This window comes from Myotis nattereri (assembly GCF_964212035.1).
Source record: "Myotis nattereri genome assembly, chromosome: X".
In the NCBI taxonomy this organism is placed as follows: Eukaryota; Metazoa; Chordata; class Mammalia; order Chiroptera; family Vespertilionidae; genus Myotis; species Myotis nattereri.
In genome coordinates, this window is record NC_138078.1 from 149,213,661 (window position 1) to 149,238,732 (window position 25,072).

The 25,072-nt window shown below is 43.3% G+C and overlaps 1 protein-coding gene across 1 annotated transcript in view; it reads left to right on the forward strand.

The window, feature by feature from the left end:
- Positions 1–22,540, forward strand: part of SLC9A7 (solute carrier family 9 member A7) — a gene marked incomplete at its 5' end in the record, with an annotated part of 55,967 nt that extends 33,427 nt beyond the window's left edge. The window contains 4 exons of the mRNA XM_081081793.1: positions 4,244–4,307; positions 15,593–15,675; positions 18,499–18,604; positions 22,034–22,540. Of these exons, the coding sequence (XP_080937919.1) occupies positions 4,244–4,307; positions 15,593–15,675; positions 18,499–18,604; positions 22,034–22,285 (505 nt within the window). The 3' untranslated portion in view covers positions 22,286–22,540. The remainder of the gene's footprint in view (positions 1–4,243; positions 4,308–15,592; positions 15,676–18,498; positions 18,605–22,033) is intronic.
- Between the last annotated feature and the right edge of the window lie 2,532 nt (positions 22,541–25,072).

A 25,072-nucleotide genomic window follows, 5' to 3' on the forward strand; every position in this document is an offset into this window, starting at 1 on the left:
TGTTTTTGTGCTACAAGAACCAATTTTCACACCCCTGGGGGCAATATCACCCCCCCCCCATTGGGAATACGTGATTTAATGCAGTGCTTCTCAACTGAGGTCAATTTTCCCCCTAGGGGACATTTGACAATGTCAGGAGACATTTTTGGTTGCACTGGGGTACCCACCCCAGTCCTTACTGGTGGGTAGAGGCCAGCGCCCAAAATATCAATAGTGCCGAGTGTGTGAGACCTTGCTGTTCATGTAATGGTGATGTTTAAATGCACTCTGAAGGAGCCAGCAATTATTGAGGAAGGTGAAAATGGACTGTGCCAGTTCTAAGGTCACAAGGTAAAGAGAAGAACAGAAGTTGGATTGCTGACCTTCAGGTTGAACAATGGACAATGTGTCATACTTAACTAGAAAAAAAGGCCATCCCTGTCTTAAGTATTGTTGCTGTTTTCAATAATATAGGCTTTTTGCTCTTTCTGTCAAATATGTGTAAATGCTGCAAATATGTGTTTATTAACTTTGTTTTTTATTTTTGTTTGGATGTGTCTTGCTTTATGAAACAAATGAATTCCTGAAAAAATTGCAGAAATTCATTTTCTGAGTTGCATTTATTCCTCTGATTTCATTTCATTATATTTTGAGAGGCTTATCTTCATTCTAAATTGATCCTCATTTGACCTGCTCCTAACATTGTTGCTTTAAATGTAAATTTAGCAGCCCTCTGCCTCTCCAGGTTTTAGAGAGCAGGGATAGTGTAAGAAAGGGTATGGATTTATGTTTAAAGTGAGACCGTCTATTCTTTGATGGACGTGGTCCAGGTCATGTGCCCAGAGCTCCTGGCTCCCCTATTGTCCCTGTCACACTCATGTTCCCTTCTTCTACTGCCCAGAGTTGGCGTCGAGGAGCCCTTTGAAGAGGACCAGAATGAACTCCACTGGCACTACTTCAGGTGACACAAGGGCAGCCTCAGAAACAAATTAACTGGGCCTGGCTTTCCCCCTCTTTCTAACCTCTTTCTAACATGAGGTGCTTCTCTTTATGCCATTTGTCTCTTTCTTCTTGTGTGTGCCAACCCTCTGCTCCTTTTAGCAAAGGGGCAAGAGGGGAGGTCAAGTCTAATCATTTTTCCATGCTTTCTCTTGGCTGGTTGATGTATCTGTTCCTGAGATTGTGTCCACTTACCCTGCATTTTGAACAGTGCTGGCGAGTGTCTCCTTGTACAACTGGCCTTCGTGTTGAGAGCAGCACATTTGCAGAGCCACACATACTTTCCCCACAAAATTCTGCTTATTTTCTAGTAAACAAGGCTTCCAACTTATAAAGAGAACCAGAATTTTATATTTCAGCCATGGCTGGCATATGGCTCACACCATCTTAATTAAGTACTGTTTTCGTTTTCTAAGTATGTTTTTTGTGTACTTGTGCTTTATCATGGTGAATCAGAAGGTACACATAACAGGTGTTTTTAAACTGGGGGATAATTAAAGGCTCTTCTAATGCAATCTGTTGCTCAGTGTGCATCCAGGTTTTTTATTTGATTATGCTTAAGGGTGGTGATATTGGACAATCAGAATTAAGACTTTAATGTTCTTTCCCTTCTGCATCTTTAACCAGCATGCTTTCTTCCTGGTCTGATTTTGGGTGCTGGTCAAAATATAAATGCAAAATAGGCTTGAACTCTGTTCTTGGCATTGGGAAAGCATTTCACTCTTTGAGCACAGCAATGAAAGCAGCTATAGCTGCCATGGTGCATGGATCTTGGGATATCACTAGGCCCTGGATGTATACTGTAATGACACTCATACAGTTAAGTGACATGTTTAAGTTTCCTGGTTTTGAACTTTTTTCTGTTTAAAATACACACACAGGTTTATTTTCAGAGATCTGACTTTTGATACTGATTAACTGGCAGAGGAAACCCCCTCCTTTGAAATATTCCACTTTTAAGAAGGAAGTGGAAAGTGCAAATTATTACACTTGGGATGTGAGAGAATTCAGATTCTGATCTGTTGTTCAAGGTTTTGTATGAAGGTGTGTGTCTAATATCCCTCAGATTATTTAGGACCTCAGATAGTTCTAAACTTCTAAATTGTAGAAGTTCTAAAGTTTCTGAAATTTTACAGCCTTTTTATGACAGTTAATCAGAATGTACATATTATACCAGAAGAGCAATTATTCATTTTTTTTGTATTTAATCATTCCAGAATGTACACATCCATTTGGTTGCTTATTTTCTCAGTTGGTATGGGATTTCCACATTTGTCTCATGCTTATTGAAAATAAGGATAATTCAGCCCGGCTGGTGTGTCTCAGTGGTTGAGTGTTGACCTATGAACCAGGAGGTCAAGGTTCGATTCCCAATCAGAGCACATGCCCTGGTTGCGAGCTGAATCCCCAGTAGGGAGGTGTGCAGGAAGCAGCCGATCAATGATTCTCTCTCATCACTGATTTTTTTCTCTCTCTCCCTCTTCCTTCCTCTCTGAAATCAATAAAAACGCATTAAAACAAACAAACAAACAAACAAACAAACAGGTAGGGGTTCAGGATCACAGCTAGAAATTCAATTGATGACCTCTACCACTTTTATACATTAGACACTTTGGGTGCACTGATATTCTGGTGTTACTTTTGTGGCTAGTCCTGGGACCTCTGAATTAGGTGGATTTCATATTAAAAAGTAGCTGTATTTGTTGCTCAGAATCCCAGGATAATGTCCAGTTGGGAGGATAAGACTCCATCTTTCAAAAACTCCTGCCTAGAAGCAGCCTATGTACACAGCAAAGCCCATCTAATTCACTACAAAGGTCCCATCAAACCTCAGGCCCACGGGGAGGAAATCTGACACTAGGTACACTATGGACGTGCTTATAACAGTGCCTGGCATAGTAGGTACTTAATAAATATTTGCTGAATCCATGGATGCATCTTGTGGGTTTAAGCTTTGCCTTCAGCAAAATATGGGGTAACTGCTTCTTTTTCTTCTATACGCCTCCCCCCCCCCCTTGTCCAGGGGCATGCACCTTGGGTTAGTGCTTAACAAGTCTGGAGTAAGAGAGTAGAGGTTGGTTTTGCAGGTGGGGTGCATCTGTGCTATCTTCTATTCCCCTTTTCCATTAGTCTCTTTTCTCAAGAAGTATGCTGGGCATCACAGGTGGGGAGGAGGGAAGGAGAGGAGGAAAAGTAAGACGTGCATACACAGGGCTCTGTGCATCTGCTGGCCTGCTCATTGGAGTCAGCACCCTGGTACTGGACTGCAGGTCACACCCCTGTTCAAGGCCATTCAGCACCTCTCTTGCTGAATCAGACCTGCTGAAAACTGTTCTGTTTACCTTTTATAATGCCATCTGTTCTTTGTGATACTGGAGGAAGTGAGGGAAGGTAGAGAAATTCCCTGGCATCTTTGTTTTCTCCTTCATTGCTCCATGCTATCCATGTCTTCTGTGTCAGAATCAGGAAGGCACAGGGATAAAGAATTACCAGATGCACAGGGCGACAGTTGGTATGTTACTAAGCTAAGATAGTGCTTTTATGAATTTGCTATAAGTGGATTTTGGCACTTTGCTTTCTGTCTTTAGTTGTTGATTTCAAATATGTGACTTCATAGGTCATCTCTGCTGTGGGAAGACGTGGCAGCACCAGGATAAAAAAAAAGTTAGAGATATGCATGCTGAAGTATTTAGAGGAAGTGTACTGATGCCTGCGATTTTATTTGAATTCATCCAAAAATTAAGATGGGTGATAGAGAGATGGATGGAGATGTAATAAAGTATAGCAAAATGTTAATGGTAGGATCTAGGTGGTGGGTATTTAGGTGTTCACTATAAATTCTTTCAACACTTCCTTGGATATATGAGAGGTTTCATAACAAAAGGTTAGGGAAATAAAAGCAGGGCAGGGCAGATGTGAGGAAGCAGTGGAGAGGAAAAGCCTGGTGCAGTGGGACCCACACTTTTAGGACGGACAGTCTGGGACAGGAAGGCAGACCAACAGTTGCCAGCTGGTGATGTTCCTCAGCGGCCTTGCTCAGGGTGTAAGCACACAGGCTGTATGGCCTCTCCTATCCCTGGGATCTGATGTGTATTACCTCCTTCTCATGACTTTTGCATGACAGTCTTTCTCTTCTTTTAGCTAATCATTCCTTCTGCTTCGGGAAGATGGTCAGCCTCTTGCCAAGTTTCAGCCAGAATGGCTGTCATGGTCCAAGCTAATACTCTCTGTTTTTCTCCTTGTCTTTCTCCCTGGTGACTTATAGAGTTGGTGTTGACCCAGATCAAGACCCACCACCCAACAACGACAGCTTTCAAGTCTTACAAGGGGTAAGTCACAAGACATGCTTCTTCATAGGAAAGATAATATTAAAAATAGCTAAAATTTATTGAGCATTTACTACACACTAGGCACATGGCATGAATTCCCTCACTGTGATCTTGACAAGAACCTTATGAGGTAGGTACTGTTATCCCATTTTGCAGATTAGAAATTAAAGTTTGAGAGTTTCAGTGAGTTATATAAGGCCAAAGAATTAGAAAGTGATGGAGCCAGGATTTGACCCCAGAGACAGTGTTCATAAACAACATGTTGAGGAGGTGGGCTGGCCAGAAAGAGTGTTTAAGTCCCCAACTCGCTGCCTTCCACGAATGGATGTATGGGATAGATGGTGACTGATTCCGAGTCTCTCAGTGGTATCCAGACAGAGGAAGGACAGGGTGTGATGGCAGGCTCTCCTGTTCAAGAGCCTGGGATCCTCTAAGCTCTCTGAGTTTCCCTCCAGCCTTTAGGTTGCAGAGTAGCAGCCCTCACCCCTGTGCAGGCTAAAGGTCACAGCAAGGCAAACAGTGAAGGCTTGGGCCAGGCAGTGGAAGCAGTGACAGCCCAGAGCAGAGTGTGAGGGAGGGAAGCTATAGAGGTGATGAGTGGAAGAGCCCTGTGGCAGCATTTAGTACAGCGGTTCTCAACCTGTGGGTCGCGACCCCTTTGGCGGTCGAACGACCCTTTCACAGGGGTCGCCGAAGACCATCCTGCATACCAGAAATTTACATTATGATTCATAACAGTAGCAACATGACAGTTATGAAGTAGCAACAAAAATAATTTTATGGTTGGGTCACAACATGAGGAACTGTATTTAAAGGGCCAGAAGGTTGAGAACCACTGATTTAGTATGAGGGCAGGGAAGAGTACCTGCAGCAGCAGAGAATCCTGATGGCCCTTGGTATGATCATCTGCACCAGTTACTATTGCTGTATCATAAACTGTCCCAAACGTAGGAGAGTGAACAATTTCTTCTACTCATGGATTCTCTAGGTCAGGAATTTACAAAGGGCCTAGTAGGGGTGGCTTGCCTTTGCTCCATGAGGAAGGCCTGGGATAATGTGAGGCTGAGGCTGGAATCATCCCAAGGCTGATTGGCTCCAATGTGTGCTTCCGGGGCTGGGAGGACTCGCATAAGGACAGCCAACTCGAATGCTGAACTGTGATTTCTCCATGGGGCCTCAGGGAACTGGACTCCTTATATGATGGTTTACGGTTCCAAAAGCCAGTGCCCCAGCCAGCAAGATGGAAGCTACATATCCTTTTCTTTCTTTAAAAAAAATTTTTTAGTCCTAATCCGAAGATATTATCCCATTGATTTTTAGAGAGAGTGGAAGGGAGAGGGAAAGACAGAGAGAAATATTGATGTGAGAGAGAAACATCTGTTAGTTGCCTCCTGTATGTGCCCTGACCAGGGGTCAGGCCAGGGAGGAGCCTACAACAGCCTCCCCTTGACTGGAATCAACCCAGAACCCTTCAGTCCGCTGGCCGACACTCCATCCACTGAGCCAAACCGGCCAGGGCCATACCTTTTTCTGGCCTAACCTTGGAAGTCTCACAGCATCACTTCTGTGAGTTTCCATTGGTTATAACGAGTTGCTAGGGCCAGCCCAGATTTAAGGGGAGGGGACAGAGACTGTAACCTCTTGATGGGAAGAGTGTCAGCGAAGTGGTCAACATGTTTTAATGCTGCCATATCACCCTGATTGTGGGATTGGCAGGTGACTTTGTCTCCAGGTTTTGCTCCTTTCCCAGGCTGGCATTTCCTGGGCAGGCCAACTGGAGGAAAGGAGAGTTATAAGAGCAGGAATTGGTTTCCAAAATGTTATTATTTGCCCTTGGAAGTCAAGAACAATTTTGATCAGCATTGAATATGCAGTGCTGAGCATAGAGCCTGGTACCTGGGAGCTCGAGAGGGATTTGATGGGCAGATGCAGGCATGAAGCACAGTGTAGTAGGAAGCTTTACTGACCACATGCACATGTCTGTGAAGTCATGTCGAGTGTTGCTTTTTCTTCCAGCCAGCATTGAATTAAACACATCATTGCACTTCATCCCAAGTCCCGTCTGCATATTTCAGATTCCATCGGATCTTCTAACTTAGTGGTCGGCAAACTGCGGCTTTCAAGCCACATGCGGCTCTTTGGCCCCTTGAGTGTGGCTCTTCCACAAAATACCACGTGCGGGCGCGCACATAGAGTGTGATTGAAACTTCGTGGCCCATGCGCAGAAGTCGGTTTTCGGCCTGGGCGAGTCTATTTTGAAGAAGTACTGTTGATATTTGGCTCTGTTGACTTATGAGTTTGCTGACCACTGAGATAGACGAAACAAGTATACAAGACGAGTGTGGATGGGAGAGCTGGAAGGGGTCAACCTCAGCGAACGTACCTCAATCAGATTGAGGACGTTTTTAGCAAAGGCCAGCTTAGGAGTACCCTAATTAAGTTAATAACAATGTACCTACCTATATAGTTTAAGTTTAAAAAATTTGGCTCTCAAAAGAAATTTCAATCATTGTACTGTTGATATTTGGCTCTGCTGACTAATGAGTTTGCCGACCACTGTTCTAACTGACTCCATCTACCAAATCCCATGTGACAAGTGTTGCAAAATGTGGTGCTGTGAGGGAGTACAGAGGATGCTTTTCTGATTCTTTCCTCTTTGAGGGTGGTCACAGCCTGATAAGGCATCCTTGGTGTTTATGACCCTTGGTGTTTATGTCTCTTAACGAACACAAAGCCATGCCCTCTGAAAGTTCTGGGCATGTTGGGAAGAGCTTTCAATGAGCTACATTGGAGATTTGGTACCCACTCCAATGGTGCTCCAGAAGACCTTTGCGGTTATATTAGAATTGGCCCTCGTGGCAGTTGGGAGCATGTGGTTTCAATGAGAAGTTCTTTTTGAAAAGTTGCTGTTTGACTTGAGCTTTGATGAAAGACTTTAGTAAACAGGGTTCAAGAACTGTGCACTTGGAAACAAATTTAGAGCATAACAGCTTAGGATATCTTAAAATTCACCCTGAGAAAACCTGGGCAAAAAGTGTGCTGGATGTCTTCATTTCACTTACGGCTCTGGGAGGATATGGCCGCCCTATTCCAAAGTATTCTCCACAGACCTACGGCCAGTCAATATTAATTTTACCAGAAAAGCTGGCCAATTCCAGCTGGATAGCCAGGGTTTCAGTGGTTCTGAACCTTGGCTGCACACTAGAATCACCTGGGAATCTTTTTAAAATCCTGATTTCTGGGCCTCATCCTCTGGAAATTCTGTTTCTTTGTGATGGGGTGGGGCCACAACATTAGTAACAAAGGAACAAATTTCTGGAGGATGGGGCCCAGAAATCAGGATTTCAAAAAGATTCCCAGGTGATTCTAATGTGCAGCCAAGGTTGAGAACCACTGGTTTAGAGAGATTTCATCTTGACAGTTCAGAACAGTCAAACACCTCCCAGCCCTCTTGCTGTTTACTATTGCTCTTGCCTTTGGATCCAAGCATCTGTAAAAGGAAATATGGGGAATGGTTTGGTTGGTTTCATGCAGCTGAACTTATTATACTGCACATGGAGACAATGGGCTTGTAACCAGGCTTAGTAACAAACTTGCTGTCGCCTTTCCATGGAAATGTTTGAGAAAGCAGTAGGTCCTAAGTGCTAAAGCAGTGGTTCTCAACCTTCTGGCCCTTTAAATACGGTTCCTCATGTTGTGACCCATCCATAACATTATTTTCGTTGCTACTTCATCACTGTCATGTTGCTACTGTCATGAATCATCATGTAAATATCTGATATGCAGGATGGTCTTAGGCGACCCCTGTGAAAGGGTCGTTCGACCGCCAAAGGGGCCGCGACCCACAGGTTGAGAACCGCTGTGCTAAGGGATCTGGCAGCGCATTTAGACCATGCAGTGACAGCTAAGATAGTGCCCCCTGCCCCAGAAGGGCAAGCCTTCCTGGGTGGGTAAACTCCGTCACTCAGTGTTCCTGACAGGTCCCTGGAGGGCCCTGGGGACCAACTGTAAAAGGGCACAGCCACTGTCCCTGCCCTCCCAGTGAAGGCCAGGTGGCCCAGCCCTCGCTAGAAGCTGTGTCACAGCTTCCCTGTGACTTTCCTTTTTCCAAGTCTCTCACGCAGTCATGCAGAGGGCCCCCAAGTCAGTTCCGTTGGCATTTTAAGATTGCTGTCAAGACCAGACAAAAAAAGATGAACTTCAAGTTTGGTTCCCCGAGACACTTTCTTAAGAATGACTCATGCCCTTGTGCAGAAACAGCCTGTTTCTCTAAATCCTCCTGGCCTGACCTTCTTGGTACAGTGAGCCACTAACAGCGGTGCTGGGAGTACTCGGTGGTCATGTGAAACAGTAAAACAGGGAAGTAAATGGGCGTCTGATTTTTGGGTGAAACCCTGGGTTCTTGCAGTTTCCCCTGAAATGGATCCAGATCACACACTCAGGGTTGTCATGAAACTGCAATCAGAGGTGGAGAAAGTCCAGATGTTTGTTCTCCATTAGAAAAGAAAGGGCAGTCAGTTCTCTTTACCTCATTTTCTAAATGATCTTTCTAAAAACAAACAGAAAAGTGATATGTGTTGGGAAAGCATTTTTTTTTATATAGAGCACAATTTTCCTCACTAGTCTAGAAGCCCAAGGTTATAAACAGTCATGGCTACAGGGCTACAGAATATTAGCGCGTGTGGGTGAAGGAAGGGAGCTGTTAGCTAGAACTTTTTTGGCTTTGGGTGAGGGAAGCATAAGAATATGGTGGGCAGACTTGAATTTCATATCCCTGGCAAGTTTGACTCATTCAAACAAAACAAAACAATAAACTCAGTTGCTTTGTTTCTTGGAGGTCTTGGTGACTTTGCAACAAAAACAAAAACAAGTGCAGCTGGAGGCAAACTGCCCAGGCTTGGAGGTGGCCTCACACCCCATTCAAGTGGGGACTTTGCCTGCCAGAGCCAGCTGAGATTTCTGTTGGCTGGACATGCAGGCACATCATTCACTTCCTTCCCTGTGTTTACAGAAGAGCACTCATTGATGACGCTTAGCTAGGAGCCCGAATCTGAATTTATCCTGGCTTTATCATCTCAGCAGGACAAGGTCCCAAGCCGGATGTGAGTGGAATGTGGAGGAAAGGAGACGCTGTGTTAGCAGAGCATTGTCTCTGTGTGAGTGTGGGTGTGTGCACACAAGTGTAAAAACTGCAGAAAATCAGTGGTTCATAGTTGCCTTGGCATAGAACTTTCTGGGCAAGTTGGATTTCTCTGGTTCTGGGTTCTCCTTCAGATTTTCTTCCAAGCTGAAATCTGATACGCAGTCACTTAAATCTTTAACTTCAAACAGTGCTGAAGTACCTTTCCTCAAATGCTTATTTTCTCACCCCCCTCCCACCACACTTTTTGTTCTTTTTAAGGTGTTTAGAGAGGGAAGGAAGAGGGGGAGAGAGAGAAACATCGATTGATTAGCTGCCTCCTGCACAATTCCTACCTGGGATGGAGTCCACAACCCCTCAACCTGGGTACCCTGATCGGGAATCGAATGGGCAAACTTTAGGTGCACGGGAAAACACCCAACCAACACTGGTTAGGGCTTTTTTTGTTCTTCTGATTGCCTCCTACTCTTCTCTTCTTTTTCTTCTTAAAGTTCAAAATTAACATTCAGTTATTCATTCATTTGACAAATATTTATTGAGCATCTGTTACATTCCAGACATTCTTTCAGGCTCTGGGAATACATCAGTAAACAAGACAGATGAATCTTTGTCCTTAAGGATTTGGTGACAATGTGATGAAGGATAAGGGTAGAGAGTGGCAGAGGTGAGCTCCTGGAGGCCCTCATCTGCTTTTCCTCTAGAGCAGTGGTTCTCAGCCTGTGGGTCGTGACCCCTTCGGGGGTCGAACGACCCTTTCAGAGGGGTCGCCTAAGACCATCGGAAAACACATATATAATTCCATATTGTTTTTGTGATGAATCACTATGCTTTCATTATGTTCAATTTGTAACCATGAAAATACATCCTGCCTATCAGATATTTACATGACGATTCATAACAGTAGCAACATTACAGTTATGAAGTAGCAACGAAAATAATGTTATGGTTGGGGGTCACCACAACATGAGGAACTGTATTAAAGGGTCGCGGCATTAGGAAGGTTGAGAACCACTGCTCTAGAGACTGTAGACCTCTCCTTCTGCTGCCCCGGTTGTCCCCGTGGACCAGCACCCTGGGCATGACTACAGCTTATTAGAAATGCAGAGTCTCTGGTCCCACTTCAACCCACGGAATCTGAATCTTCATTTTAACAGGGCTCCTAGGAGGGTTGTGCGCATTTTACAATTTGGGAAGCCCCGGAGCAGGCACTGTGGAGCTCGATTCCCTGTTTTTAAACTCTTTTATTGAGAAATCTTGGCCCCATCATCCCAGGGACAACGAAAAAGACCCAAATCTGGCTGCATCATTTATTTACACATTTGCTCTGCTTTCGGTTTATATTCCTGTTGTAACAAATTACCGTAAACTTTGCAGCTTAAAACAACACAATCTTACAGTCCTGTAGATCAGATGTCCGGTGGGCCCCGCTGGTTTCCCTGTTGCAGGTCTCAAAGCCAACTCTCTAGCCCTCTGCCTTCCTCTCTGTAAAAATATCAATAAAATATTTTTTAAAAAAGAGTCAGAGAGATGCAGTGGAAGAAGAGGCAGAACAGATTCAAAGCCTCACAGAGACTCTTCTCACTGTTGCTGCCTTTGAAGATGAAGGGGACCACAAGCCAGGAAATGTGGGTGCTTCTAGGAGCTGAGCTTGATCCCCGGGCCAATGGCAAGCGAGGAAATGGGGCCTCTGTCCTACAATGGCATGAAGCTAAATTCTACCAACAACCTGAATGAGCCTGGAAGTGGCTTCTTGGGGAGAATTTAGCTTCATGCCATTGTAGGACAGAGGCCCCATTTCCTCGCTTGCCATTGGCCCGGGGATCAAGCTCAGCTCCTAGAAGCACCCACATTTCCTGGCTTGTGGTCCCCTTCATCTTCAAAGGCAGCAACAGTGAGAAGAGTCTCTGTGAGGCTTTGAATCTGTTCTGCCTCTTCTTCCACTGCATCTCTCTGACTCTTTTTTAAAAAATATTTTATTGATATTTTTACAGAGAGGAAGGCAGAGGGCTAGAGAGTCAGAAACATCTATGAGAGAGAAACATCGATCAGCTGCCTCCTGCACACCCCCTACTGTGGATGTGCCCGCAACCAAGGTACATGCCTTGACTGGAATCGAACCTGGGACCCTTCAGTCCGCAGGCCAATGCTCTATCCACTGAGCCAAACCAGTTAGGGCTCTCTGACTCTTAAAGGGCCCATGTGATTACATTGGCCCCACCTGGAAAACTTTCAGTCCATCTACAAAGCCCCCTTTGCCATGTGACATAACATAGTCACAGGCTCTAGTGATTTGGATGTAGGAATCTTGGGGGGGTGAGGGGACAGTAGTTTGCTCCATCTCTGAAAAAAAATGCATAAACTGTTCTCATTATTGTAACGACCTTCCTTTAAAAAGCCTTTTAACACTAAGAATGAAATAAAGTCCAATTCTACCCTGAAATCCTTACTCACTAGTTCTAGAAAAATTATTTTGAAAATAGGACTTTAAGTTCTTTAATCTGCTTTCTGTTTCTTCATCACATTTGTCACCATATGTGTAGCTCTCTGTCTCCCCTTCTGGAAATGTGCTCAAGGGGCAGGTGCTGGGTCTCATTCCTCTTTTTGTTTCCAGTACCCAGCCTGGTGCTTGGCAGGCACACAGTTGGTGCTTAATGAATGCAGAAGAAATAAATACTCATTGTTAAATACTCAAAAGTTGTTGATAAGCAGAGTTGGTGGTATTTATTCTTGAAGGGGTTTTTCCATTAATAATGTCAGTAAAATGTTTACAAATCCCTCATGTAACTCACAAGAACAGAGAGTAGAATGGTAGTTACCAGGAGCTGGGGGAGTTAAGGGGATATTTAAAGGTACACACTTGTAACTAAAAGAGGAATAACATCTGGAGATCTAATGCACAGCACAGTGACTATCAAAAATGCTGTATTATAAACTATAAAGTTGCTAAGGAACTAGATGTTAATTGTTCTCACCACAAACAATAAGTCATAGCTATTGAGTTGATAGAGGTGTTAGCTAACACTGTAGTGGTAATTATATTACAATATGTAAATTTATGAAATCAACACATTGTACACCTTAAACGTACCCAGTGCGCGATTTGAAATCATGCAGTGCCGCCCACCCTCAGGTCTAGCCCTGCCTCCCTCTCTGGCCCTTGAAGTAGCTGCGGCCGCTGCTGATCAGGCCCTCTCCCAGCACAGGTATGCAGAGGCCCCTGCTGCCCCGCCCCCAACGCTGTGCGCACAACATCCTGTCGGGTCAACCCATTACGGTGTCCTGGTTAATTAGCATATTTCTCTATGTTATATATAGGTTATATTTCTATTTAAACTTGTGCAGTCACACAGCAAGGCAATGACACAGTCATGAATAGAGCTAGGATTTGGAACCAGGTAGTCTGTTGAGAAAGCCTGTGATGATCACACCCAGACCCACACATTTCTCAGAGACAGTGACCTTGTGTACAGCCTTGAACGATGAATAGGAATCGGCCAGGTAGGTGTTGTGAGCGGAGTTGAGAGTATGACAGGGTGTTCCAGCTTCTAGAAGCAGCCTGAGCTAAAGATACGGGGTGTGAACCCCCGTGATGGGAATGCAGGTTTTGAGGAGGGGTGTGGTGACAGAGCAAGTTCCTGTTGGTAACGCTTGAGTGGAAATTCAAGAGTCTGCAAGTGCCGCTGGGAAGGAGGCCTTGCCCATTGGAGGATAAGCCTGTGCCCACACTGACCCCTGCTCAGTTCTTGCTGCTCAGATCCAACAGGAAGGACTCCAGTGACTAGTCTGTGATAAATCATGTTGTGAAGCAGTTCTTTGTCTTCTGGGTCAACTTACACAACTAGTCCTGATTTCCCCAAAGCCACTCTGTGTGGATTTATCTAAGCTCTTCCTCTACCTAATCATGCTTTTGGCACCATCTCTTGGAATCAATTGTTTAACAACCCTGTTACCATGTTGCCCTTTTAGATTTGCCCTGAAATTGCTCCACGTGACCCTTCAGGGCTGCCTCTCAGTTTCTTACATTTCTGAGATCACTTGATCTTATTGGTGGACTGCAGGCATATTTCTTTGTACCCTGAGAAGATCTTTCAGTTTGCTTTAAAAAAGAAGCATTTTCCTTGCTTTACTCATTTTAATGGTCCCTCTTGGGGCTTATATAAGTCTCCTTAGCTTCCTCGATATGAGATGGCAAGAACTTAAGTGTTCCAAGTGACGACAATGCATTGTGGTTTTGCAGAGGAAAGGATGACAGAGTAGGGGTTTGTCATTTTTATTGTTGTCTTAGAGGAGGAGCAGATGAAACTGGCTTTAGGGAACTTGTCTTGTGCCTGATAGTTTAGAGCAGGGGTGGGGAACCTTTTTTCTGCCAAGAGCCATCTGGATATTTATAACATCATTTGAGGGCCATACAGAATTATCAACTTAAAAATTAGCTGCTATATTTGGTCCAACATTTCATGAACTCGCCCCTAATGCCTTGGCAGGGCCAGACCAAATACTTTCATAGGTCTTCTATGGCTCACGTCCCGGACGTTCCCCACCCCTGGTTTAGAGTATCTTTCCTGATGATTTTATCATCTTGTTCATTTTCTTCAATAAGATTCAACAGGCACTTAGAACTAAGAACTTAGAACCTGTTGTTTTATGAAGATGGTTTATTTTTTTCCAAAAATATACTTGCTTCCCAGAACGTTCATCTACCACTTTTCCACTCAGTTGTGTGGCATTTTGAACTTTCTCTAGAGTTTTCATTGAGCTAGCGATTAATTACCTGAATGAATGATTGTTATTCAAGTGGAGATATTTCTGTACCCTCTTTCTTACACACGAGTTATAAAAATGTGAAATAAAGTTAGTCTCTGTAATTTCTCATTCTATTTCCTCATCCACAGTAGGGCCCATTTAACTAAGTTGTTTTCATACAGGGTGAGGCAAAAGCAGGTTTACAGTTATTCGTATGTAAAACAATAGAATAATTAATAAATAATAATACAAGAATAAACTGTTTCACATAGGAACAACTGTAAACCTACTTTTGCCCTACCCTGTATTTGTCATTAAACATTCCTCAGATACCACAGGGATTTCATTTTTAAAAATAATCTTCACCACTGGAAACTTTAGGAATTTAAGTAGTGCATGCTAATGTCCCTCCATCTACTTGCCTATGTGCTTAGCTTCTCAGAGGTCTCCAAGTAGTCCTATAACCTGTATTTCTATTGCAGGTGGAGTTTACACCCACTGTGATTTAGAGCTACTTGTAATTGTGGCTCAGCTTTTATCTGCTTATGGTCTCTCAGTTTCCTCTCCATATAACATTCAAGGGGGTGATGTTAAAAATGGCTGTGCTTCCCCAAGCAATCTGTACTCTCAGAGCTTGTCCTCCAGCAATGTAGTACCCACCACTGTCCTCAAAGTGATGTAGCTAGTCCACTTTTAGTAGTAATTGTGCACAGATTTTTTAAACCAGAATTGAATGTTTGATTTTGCTAGTTATTTTGAAAATTAATTGATGGAGATGTTTTGAGTTGAAAAGGCATGAAAGGAGTAGTAAAGGAACTTACCACTTGAAGGTAGATGAAAGAACAGAGATGCTAGTTCTGGCTGTATTTCCCCTGCCCACTACGCCCACCTTCCTAAAGCTGTTAGGACAACAAGTTACTGCACCACCTGGAACACAGTGCACGTGCCTGGGTCAGGACCACCAAGAGCTAGTTTGTCAGGAAACAACCAAGCACAGTTTTCCCAGACCAGCTTTGGGGGACCTGGAAAGTTGGTTTTACAGAAGCTTTCTTTAATATTCTCTATAAATCAATTTTGGCCTGTTAGGATCTAGACTACTTTAGGGTGACTACTAGTAATCTTCTGAAAGACAATTCTGGGAAAATTACAATAATACCAAAAGATCTACTCACAGACATAAGCAAGTTGTTTCATTTGGGGGATTGATTTGCCTGCCTTTGGAATTATTCAATTTAAAAAAATTTACTTCCCAATATAGCTTTGGTGAAGTTTGATGCTTTGGTGATACAGGATGTTTGATTCTGAGCTCAAAATAATTAAAAATTATGGTTAAAATAAAGCTTTCCCCCCTTATTTCAATCCACTTATACAACTAAGCATCTGTCTTATTGTTTTTTCCTAGGATGGTCCAGATTCTGCTGGAGGAAACCGGACAAAGCAGGAGAGTGCATGGCTGTTCAGGCTGTGGTACAGCTTTGACCACAAGTATCCTTTGAAGTAGTTTCCCTCAAACAGTGATGATGAAATCGTCCTGTTGAGTTGCCAGTAAATGACTTCTGATAAGTAAGGAAGGATGTGTACAGTGCAGTCAGTTCTCGCTTGGGACTCATGCAGTGATCATTCAACCACAGGTAGTCCTGGTGAGCATCTCTTTGGGTAAGAGATTTAGTCGGCCCATAGCCTGGTAGACTCATGTGGTTCTGCAGAGCTTTGTATACAAGGGGAGTGTGGCTTTGTAGGTGAATTGGTGTGGTCAGGAAGTGAAGTGGAGCATATTATTCACTGGGCTTAGTATTTGGTAATTACATATGATAAAAATAACTTTGCTACTCATGACTTCCATTTTCGCTTTTTTATTTTTTAAATTTATCTTTATTGTTGAAAGTATTACCCATGTCCTCTTTTTTTGTTATTTTCCCCCATTGACTCCCACCTCCTTGCACCCACCCCTCCCAAGCTTTTGCCACACTATTGTCTGTGTCTATGGGTTATGCATGTATGCATGTAAGTTTCCCAGTTAATCTCTCCCTCCCACCCCCATCCCCACTTTTCCTCGTACATTCATCAGTCTGTTCATGGTTCTGTGACTCTGGATCTATTTTGTTCATCACTTTATTTTGTTTATTAGATTCCACATACGAGTGAGATCTTGTGATACATTTTCACTTTTAAATACTCTTTTGATGAACAAGGTCTTCGTCCAATTCACTGATTTTTTTCTGTTCTGGTTGGTACTCTTTGTGTCCTGTTTTAGAAATCTCTGTCTATCTCAAAGTCTTGAAGCTAATTTCCTGTGTTCTCTTTTAGAAGCTTTATATTTTTTCTTCTGTGCACCTTTTTTTTTTTCAGTGACAGATATGGGAACTGAAAAAGTATACAGATAATTTGAAGTGCTCTAGATGAGGTTTTCATTCTTCTGAGATAATTTAATTTACATTGGGTCTAGGTTAGGGGCATTAGTAATTCCAGATCACTTTAGTGCAATCAGAAATAAAAGTGATTTGAAACTGGGCTGCAGTTCCTGTGAAGGTTAGTCTGTTTTCTGTCTACCCTTTGTTCTAGGGCAGTGGTCGGCAAACTGTGGCTCGGCAAACCACGGCTCGGCAAAACTTTGGCCCCTCAAGTGTGGCTTTTCCACAAAATACCGGCTCTTCCACAAAATACCGACTTCTGCGCATGGGCCGCGAAGTTTCAATCGCACTGTACGTGCGCACCTGCACGTGGTATTTGGTGGAAGAGCCACACTCAAGGGGCCAAAGAGCCTCATGTGGCTCGTGAACTGCGGTTTGCTGACCACGGTTCTAGGGTTCCAACCTAGAGCCTAGGGTGTTTACGGAGTCTTCCTCAGAAGGCCCTGGACACCAGTTTTTGTCAGATTCACTATTTTTTCAGTCTGCCAGATGCTCTGCTCAGCTGCTGAGGTGCTTTAGGGAAGACGTGGCTCACCAAGCGCCAGGCTCCCCACTTGAGTGTCCTCCTCCAGATTCTGGCTCTCTTCACTGCCCTGGTAGCTTTCTGATGCCATTAAGCAGAAGATTTTGTTGTGTTTTATCTTGACCTAGCTTTTCTAGTCATTCTTAGTGGAAAGGATGGTTTAAATTATTGTTTACTATTGTCTGCTATTAACTGAAATAGAACCGCCAGAGGTTTCTTAAAGTCATATGAACTTCGTCTACATTGTAATTCAGAAGGCATGTTACTCACTGGGCTTAGAAAGGATGTAGAGAAAACTGGAGGGAGTTCACAGGAGAGTGACAAAATACTAAAGTGATAAGAAATTGATTCTTGTCAGCACTTAGTACTCCACTTTCAACAATGGATAGATTATCCATATGGAAAATCAATAAGGAAACATTGGACTTGAACTACATTTTAGATCAAATGAACCTAACAGACATGCACGGAACATTCCATCTAACAGCAACAAAATGTACATTCTTCTCAAGTGCACATGGAACATTCTCCAGGATAAATCTGTGTGTAAGATCACAAAACAAGTCCTAGAAAATTTAAGAAGATAGAAATTAAAGCAAGTATCTTTTCCAACCACAATGGTATGAAAATAGAAATCAATAACAGCAGGAAAACTGGAAACTTTACAAATATGTGTACATTAAACAGCACACTCCTGAACGAACAACCAGTGGGCACACATTAAACAATACACTCCCCAATAACCGATGGGTCAATGAAGAAATCTGAAGGGAAATAAAAAATATATCTTGAGACAAATGAAAATGGAAACACAACATAACAAAACTTATGTGATTTAGCAAAAGCAGTTTTAAGAAGAGACAAAAAGTTTATAGTGTTAAATACCTACATTAAAAAAAGAAAGACCTTGCCCAGTCAGCGTGGCTCAGTGGGTGAGTATCCACGTATGAGCCAGGAGGTCATGCCCGGGTTGTAGGCTGGATCTCCAGTGTGGGGTGTGCAGGACGCAGCCGATCAGTGATTCTCTCTCATCATTGATGTTTCTATCTCTCTCTTCCTCTCCCTTCTCTGAAATCCATAAAAGTATATTTTTTAAAAAAGATCTTGCCCTGGCCAGTGTGGAGGGTCTTGCCTTCAGTTTGTAAAACAAACAAACAAACAAACAAACTAACAAACGAAAACACATCTGTGAGGTGCAATAAAGAGAAACACAATAAAACCAGGTATGGCTACATTGTCTGTATTGTACTGGTAAAATGGGGGAAAGAGACATTTTCTAGGTCGAATGTCAGATGATTTACTTGTTGGGATTTCTCAACACATTTTGTTGGGGGTTTCTTTGCAGACATTGTTTCCTTAATTCTCTTTTTAAAGTTACTTGAAGCCTATCCTCACACACAGTGGCCCCCCATTAACCACCACGCTCCCAGCCTGGTGTGGCTTGCTCGCTCGATGTCTGACCAGTCCCCAGGTGTATGACGTAAGTACTGCATGTCAGGGCGGCATTTCTATGCAGCCTCCAAATTCACAGAAATTGCTTCTCCAGTAAGATGATTGATTACAAATGACCAGCTTCCTATGCTTAATACATTGTGCACAGCAACAGAGAGACCTTTTACTAGGGTTATGGGGTTCCCAAACATCAGCAGCTATGACGTAGCAGAAAGATTCCTCTCTGTCCCTCTGAGGCTCCAAACTTTAAAAGAATGAATTACGGCCGAGGAATCTCCCCCTGAAATCTGGGTGCTAAGAGCCCTGGGAGAGGTATTTTGACAGAAATGAACAAAAACAATATTTAGCACATGCATTAATGGGAGAAATTGAACATACTAAAACAGGGAACGTGATGTCATTTGTTGTTAATAAAACTATCACCAGGCCCTAACCGGTTTGGCTCAATGGATAAAGCGTCAGCCTGCGGACTGAAAGGTTCCAGGTTCGATTCCGGTCAAGGGCATGTACCTTGGTTGCAGGCACATCCCCAGTTGGGGGTGTGAAGAAGGCAGCTGATCGATGTTTCTCTCTCATCGATGTTTCTAACTCTCTATCCCTCTCCCTTCCTCTCTGTAAAAAATCAATTAAAAAAATATATTTTTTAAAGACTATCACTGGGCAGAGTTTCAGGACTTTCTAAATAGTGATGGAGAGGAGGAAACGGGAGTTTGGAGTGAGTTTTAGAATTCCTCTCTGCCCAACTAGAGGACTCTTATTTGATTATACATTTGCATCCTGCCCGATTCCAGTGAAGATTTGAGGCAGCAAGCAAGAGGAGTTGCGTGCTTGCCTGTTAAGCTGCAGCATTGGTTAAATGGAGTCACATTGTGGAGTTTGGAGAAGTCGACATTGAGAAACAATGCAGAAAGCATGGGTGTGTTTGTCACCAGTAAGAGCACAGAGATGGGCTGGGACTAGAGAAGTGAGGTAGGCAGAACCCAGGAGTCCTCCCTAGGCCAGTGCACTTAACAGGCATTCCTCTAGCACCTACTGAGTTAAGCACTTCAAGGAAGGGCGCCGACAAGAGGAGAAGAAGGCCACTGCCCTTTGGTGATTCACCCAGATGGGGAGTCCAGGCATGGACACAGGAGAATCTGCCTGTGGCCTTGGGCAGCATGACTGAGCAGGGACCATGGACTAACAGGGCAGGTTCAAGTCCTGCAACAAGGACACCCTGTGTGTAGAGGACAGGATGTAGGACTTCAGATGTGCTTTGAAGGGTAGATAGGAAATAGGAGAGAAAGAACAGTTTTCAAACTGTGTTTGCTATTCAAGAAGGAAGTCCAGACCTAGCTGGTTTGGCTCAGTGGCTGTAGGGTCAGCCTGCAGATAGAAGGGTCCCATGTTCAATTCCGGTCAAGGGCACATGCCTGGGTTATAGGCTCAATCCCCAGCCCTGGTCAGGGTATGTGTGGGAGGCAACCAATTGATGTGTCTCTCTCACATCAGTTTCTCTCTCCCCCTCTCCCTTTCACTCTCTCTAAACAATCAATGGAGAAATATCCTCAGGTGAGGATTTACAAAACAAAACAATAAAGGTAGTCCACAGTTTTTGACAGCCATTGAAATAGGGGAGTGGGGGAGCACCCCACCCTTGTTTTGCTTGTTGAACCCGTTGGAGAATGAAAGGTTGTGTCTGACCTCATGCTGCTTCCTGACACTCTCTCCCTGCCATCTTTTAGTTTCAAATGGCTGCCACTTGGCTGACGCCTGCCTTGCACAGCCTAGTCTTTTTTGCTACAACTGCTGCTTATTATGAGATGTTGTCACAGTCCTCTTCCCAATGGGGTCACTTTTCATATCGTTTAGGTGGGCAGAACCAGTCTGGAGGTAGCATAAATCCAAACCTTCCTACCAGCTGGACAACCTTGGGCAAATTTCATAGGTTCTCTTAGCTCAGATCTTCTGCTCTGTGACATGTGCTTGCACCCTTCTCAGGAGAGGGGTAAGGATCAAATGAGAGCTTATGTGACATTCCTGGCAGGCATATAATAGACCAGTAATGGCGAACCTTTTGAGCTCGGCGGGTCAGCATTTTGAAAAACCCTCACTTAACTCTGGTGCCGTGTCACATATAGAAATTTTTTGATCTTTGCAACCATAGTAAAACAAAGACTTATATTTTTGATATTTATTTTATATTTTTAAATGCTATTTAACAAAGAAAAATCAACCAAAAAAAATGAGTTCGCGTGTCACCTCTGACACGCGTGTCATAGGTTCGCCATCACTGTAATAGACCGAGCATGTCAGACTTAAAGGCTAACACGGGCCAAATAAACAAGGTTTAAGTGTATGTGGGCTGCAAAAAAAGAAAAGCTTCAATTTTCATAGAAATGTGGGTTTATTTTGATAGAGACTTGCTAAATACAAAGGGCTGAAATAAATGAGTCATCATTAGCATAAAATAATAGAACATTTTAATAAAAATTAGTATTTTTTCTTGAACATTCTTACCAGACACTGAATAGCTGCACAAATTAATAAGCATAATGCAGATATACCTATTTTTCTTGTTCTCCGAAAGCGAAATATTTCCTGTTGTGCACACCAAACAGGTCAGTACAAGACGAATGACGTGGCCATCAGCTGCTAAAATATTCACTGCTAGTATCAGTGGAGAGAAATGGTGTGCCTGCGTGTAAGGCGTGTAAGGGAAATGAATGCAACACGATTATAGTAATCAGTCATTAGCGAACGTTGTAGTTCATTATTAATAATTATGTATAACAAGATATTGTAAAAATTAAGTTACGAATTTTTTACTAAAACACTTCTTACGTACCATTATATTGGCTGGGACGCAAAAATATTCATTATGGGCTGCGAGTTTGACGTGCTTAGACGCTCAAGAAAATATACCTTCCCTCTGTATCACTTGCTTCATCTATATGAGGACTTCCCATCAGGGATTTTGTGTGGCGACAGGAAGGAAATCCTAATAATGGTTTGTCCTCTTCCCTCCATGCTGATGAGGGTAAAGAGTAGTTCAGATGTAAACTAGGTGTGTGTAGGATGGTTTGTGTAGGGCAGGAGGCCCACCCAGAAGACCTTCCCAGAGGAGAGAGGACCTGAAACCTATTTGCAGGTCTTCCCAGTGACCTTAGCCCTTCCTTTCTTTGTGGGTTGGGAAGCTGAAAATCCAGGTTGGTTTCCTTTTCTTCCGTTTTGTCACAAACTGTCAGGCATTTAAAATCACAGCTGCTTTTTGCTATTCCAAGTCCTAATTCAGGCAACAGTGCTATACATTGAACAGCACGCTACAGTTTACATCCAGTTCTCATGCTGGAGGCTCAGTGCAGGCAAGTCTCATGATCCCCAGTTTCAGATGAGGAGTTGAGATTGGGGTTGGCTGGAGCTCTGGGAGATTCCAGTCTTCGATTTGTTGTTAATTGTTATTTGTTGCACTTTTCAGAACCAAGAGCCACTGAGAGAGGAAGACTCTGATTTCATCCTGACTGAGGGTGACCTCACCTTGACCTACGGGGACAGCACAGTGACTGCCAATGGCTCCTCAGGCTCCCACACGGCCTCCGTGAGCCTGGAGGGCTGTCGGAAAACAAAGAGCAGTTCTGAGGAGGCGCTAGAACGAGACCTGGGAATGGGAGACCAGAAGGTTTCAAGCCGGGGCACCCGCCTAGTGTTCCCCCTGGAGGATAATGCATGACTTTCCCCCCAAACCCTGAAGCGATGAGGTAGACCCACCGGTGGTGTGGGGCTGGCTGCATGCTCCAGTGTTGATTGAGGTGGGACAGTGACTGAATGGAACTAACGCTTCTATTGTATTGAGGTCTGAAGATATCTTAACATTTAAAATTTAACCCAAGATACAGATGGTGGGGCTCAAGACAAATGCAGATCTATTCCCACTTTTTCACTTAGTAGTGCACTGTTCAGAGTTAAACAAACAAAAACAATCGCATGCTTTACTGGTCTCTAATTCATTCACCTGTGGTACCTGAACAAGGTGTGGTGGGTGCCGGTGACCCCTCCCAGGAGAGTCTCCGTATCCATACACAGCAGTGCAAGTCTAGCTGGATGTAGGAATATCAAGTGAAGGGAGAACAGGCTAGAAGAAAGATCACGAAGGAAGGCCAGTGAGATTGGACCTCTAAGGATGAGGGGAAGCTGGTGTTAAATGGGACAGAAAGCATGAAAAAGCAATTTGAGTGGAGGCTCCAGCAACAAGAGATGATGACAGCAGCCTCATCTCTGGATTCCTGACTTCTTTTGCTGCCTGTATTTTCTCTAGACTGAAGATTGGAAAATATATCCATCAACATTTCAACATGGGGGAAAGAATTGTAATTCCTTCTCTGGAAATCTCCACAAAGAAGAAGTTACTGGAATGTTTCAAACCAAAGGCAAAATAGTGTTAAAGTGCTGTGTTTTTTTGTTGTTTTTTTTTTTTGTTTTTTTCATTAATGTGAAGGCAGGAGAAACTGTTTAGAAACTGATGATTACATCACTGTAAACATCAGTCAATTCTTGATGGCTGCCATATGAGCTGACTGCCTGGAAAATGGTTAACAGGACTGACATATCTACTGTGGGTTTAGAAAGAACACGAAAATTTGTGGAGTGCTTTGATCTGGTGACGAGAAGGCAGTAACAACCCTCAGAGGCAATACGCTAGTATTCAGAGGGAAGAAATCTCACTGTGAAAAAAAAAATCACTGCAAAGAAAACACAAGATTGTATTCTAAAGACTTAGTAGAATTCCAAACTTTGAGCTAAGAAATGAATGAGATTTCAGTGGTCACCTGAAGAAACAGAGGCGAGGCAGTGAAATGTTAAGCTTTATTTATACAGTGGAAGCTTCCTGTCCACTCTCAGATTAAGAATCGAGGTGTCTTGGCAACTGAGTGCCATGTAGAGAAAGGTCATTTTCGGGGTATCTGGGGAGGTCTGCACCAGCTTCATGTGTGAGTGTGGTCTGAGATTTAGATTTCTACTTTGGGTTCTTTTGTGGGTGAGCTGTTCTACCTGCCCACACCTGTAGTAAGTGAAATATGGAGGAGAACTCTTGGAAGCCAAGTTTGAGATTCTCCCTGTGCTCTGTGCTTCAGTGCTATTATTTTCAAAAACCCAATTTCTAAAAAATGCTTTCATTTAATGTGGCCATTTCCCTTATAAGATAGTGGCTCAATCTAGCGCACCCATCATGAAATCAGCCATTTAACCTTCTTAACTCGCATTTTTAATGGTTAATTTTTAAATAAGACATTGTTTCACCCTCTTTTTCAGTTGATAATTTGTGCAAACCAAGAAAAATTTATTAGTTTGAGCCATATGAAATTGCTGGTATTCAGCCATTTTTTTAAAGAAACAAAAATGACAATTTCATATAGTTCAGTATAAGAGAATTGGGTGATTTTTATTCCCCTTTCTCTTCTATCTACACTAAAGGACATTTTGATTTGATGGTCATCCATGGGCTTTGTAAGTTTGGGGAAAAAGCTAAACATACTTACCTCATGCTTCCACTATGCTGAAAAGTAAAAAGTAGGGTGCCGAGAAACTAACCCAAGGCTAACTATTTGCTGCCAGTCTGGCATAAACAAGGTAGAAACTGCTGAGTAATGGTACATCCAAGTAAGCAACATTCTTCTGAGAGGATAATCCCAAGTCATTTTATAAGCATATGTGTTCTGGGTCGGGGGGGGCGGGGGCGTTTACAGTTCCGCAAAGTCGGATGTTCTAGGGCAGAGGTTCTCCACCCTGGCTGCACATTAGGATGAGCTGGCCCATTTATTGAGAATATCAACATAAAGGCCCACCCTCAGAGATCCAGATTCAGTAGGTTTAGGGTGCGGCCAGGCTTCTGTGCTATGTTTGGATCCTCAGGGATTCTAATCTGCAGCTCGGGTGGAGAGCCTTTAGTCTAGAACTTGCAGTGGGCCCAACTTGAAACCTTAAAGGATGACCTAGCAAATTCAGATTTTTTTTTTAATTGTTAGTCATGTGGAACAAACTGAGTGTTGATCAATAATACAGACCAGGTAGCTGTGAGTGACTTTCGTGCTAATAATGTTTGTAGAAGTCAAACACATACTCCATAAATACAACTAAAAAAAAAAGGTCACATTAGAAAACCGTAGAGCCTGAAAGGGGGAGAAGGATGACTTGAATGTATATATTAGAGGGATTAAAACCTGTCATTTTTGCTCCGATTTGTGGGGGAAAGGGGTTTTGTTTTAACTGAGCTGCTGACTAATCAAATGTGAAGGTTTCTAACAAGCTGTCTTTCCCATTTAACCTGGGATTAAATTAATAGTCCCCTTTGCAGTCAAGTGAAATTTCTTTCTCTTCACACTTCACTCGTCTCCATGCCTGAATACACACTGGACTCCTTAAAATAAGGGGGAGGGCTGTCCACTGCCAGAGCACAGGCCCCTTATTACGTGGAAGGTTGTGATCACTTCGCTGTCATGTGGTGGTGGTGTTGGGAGCT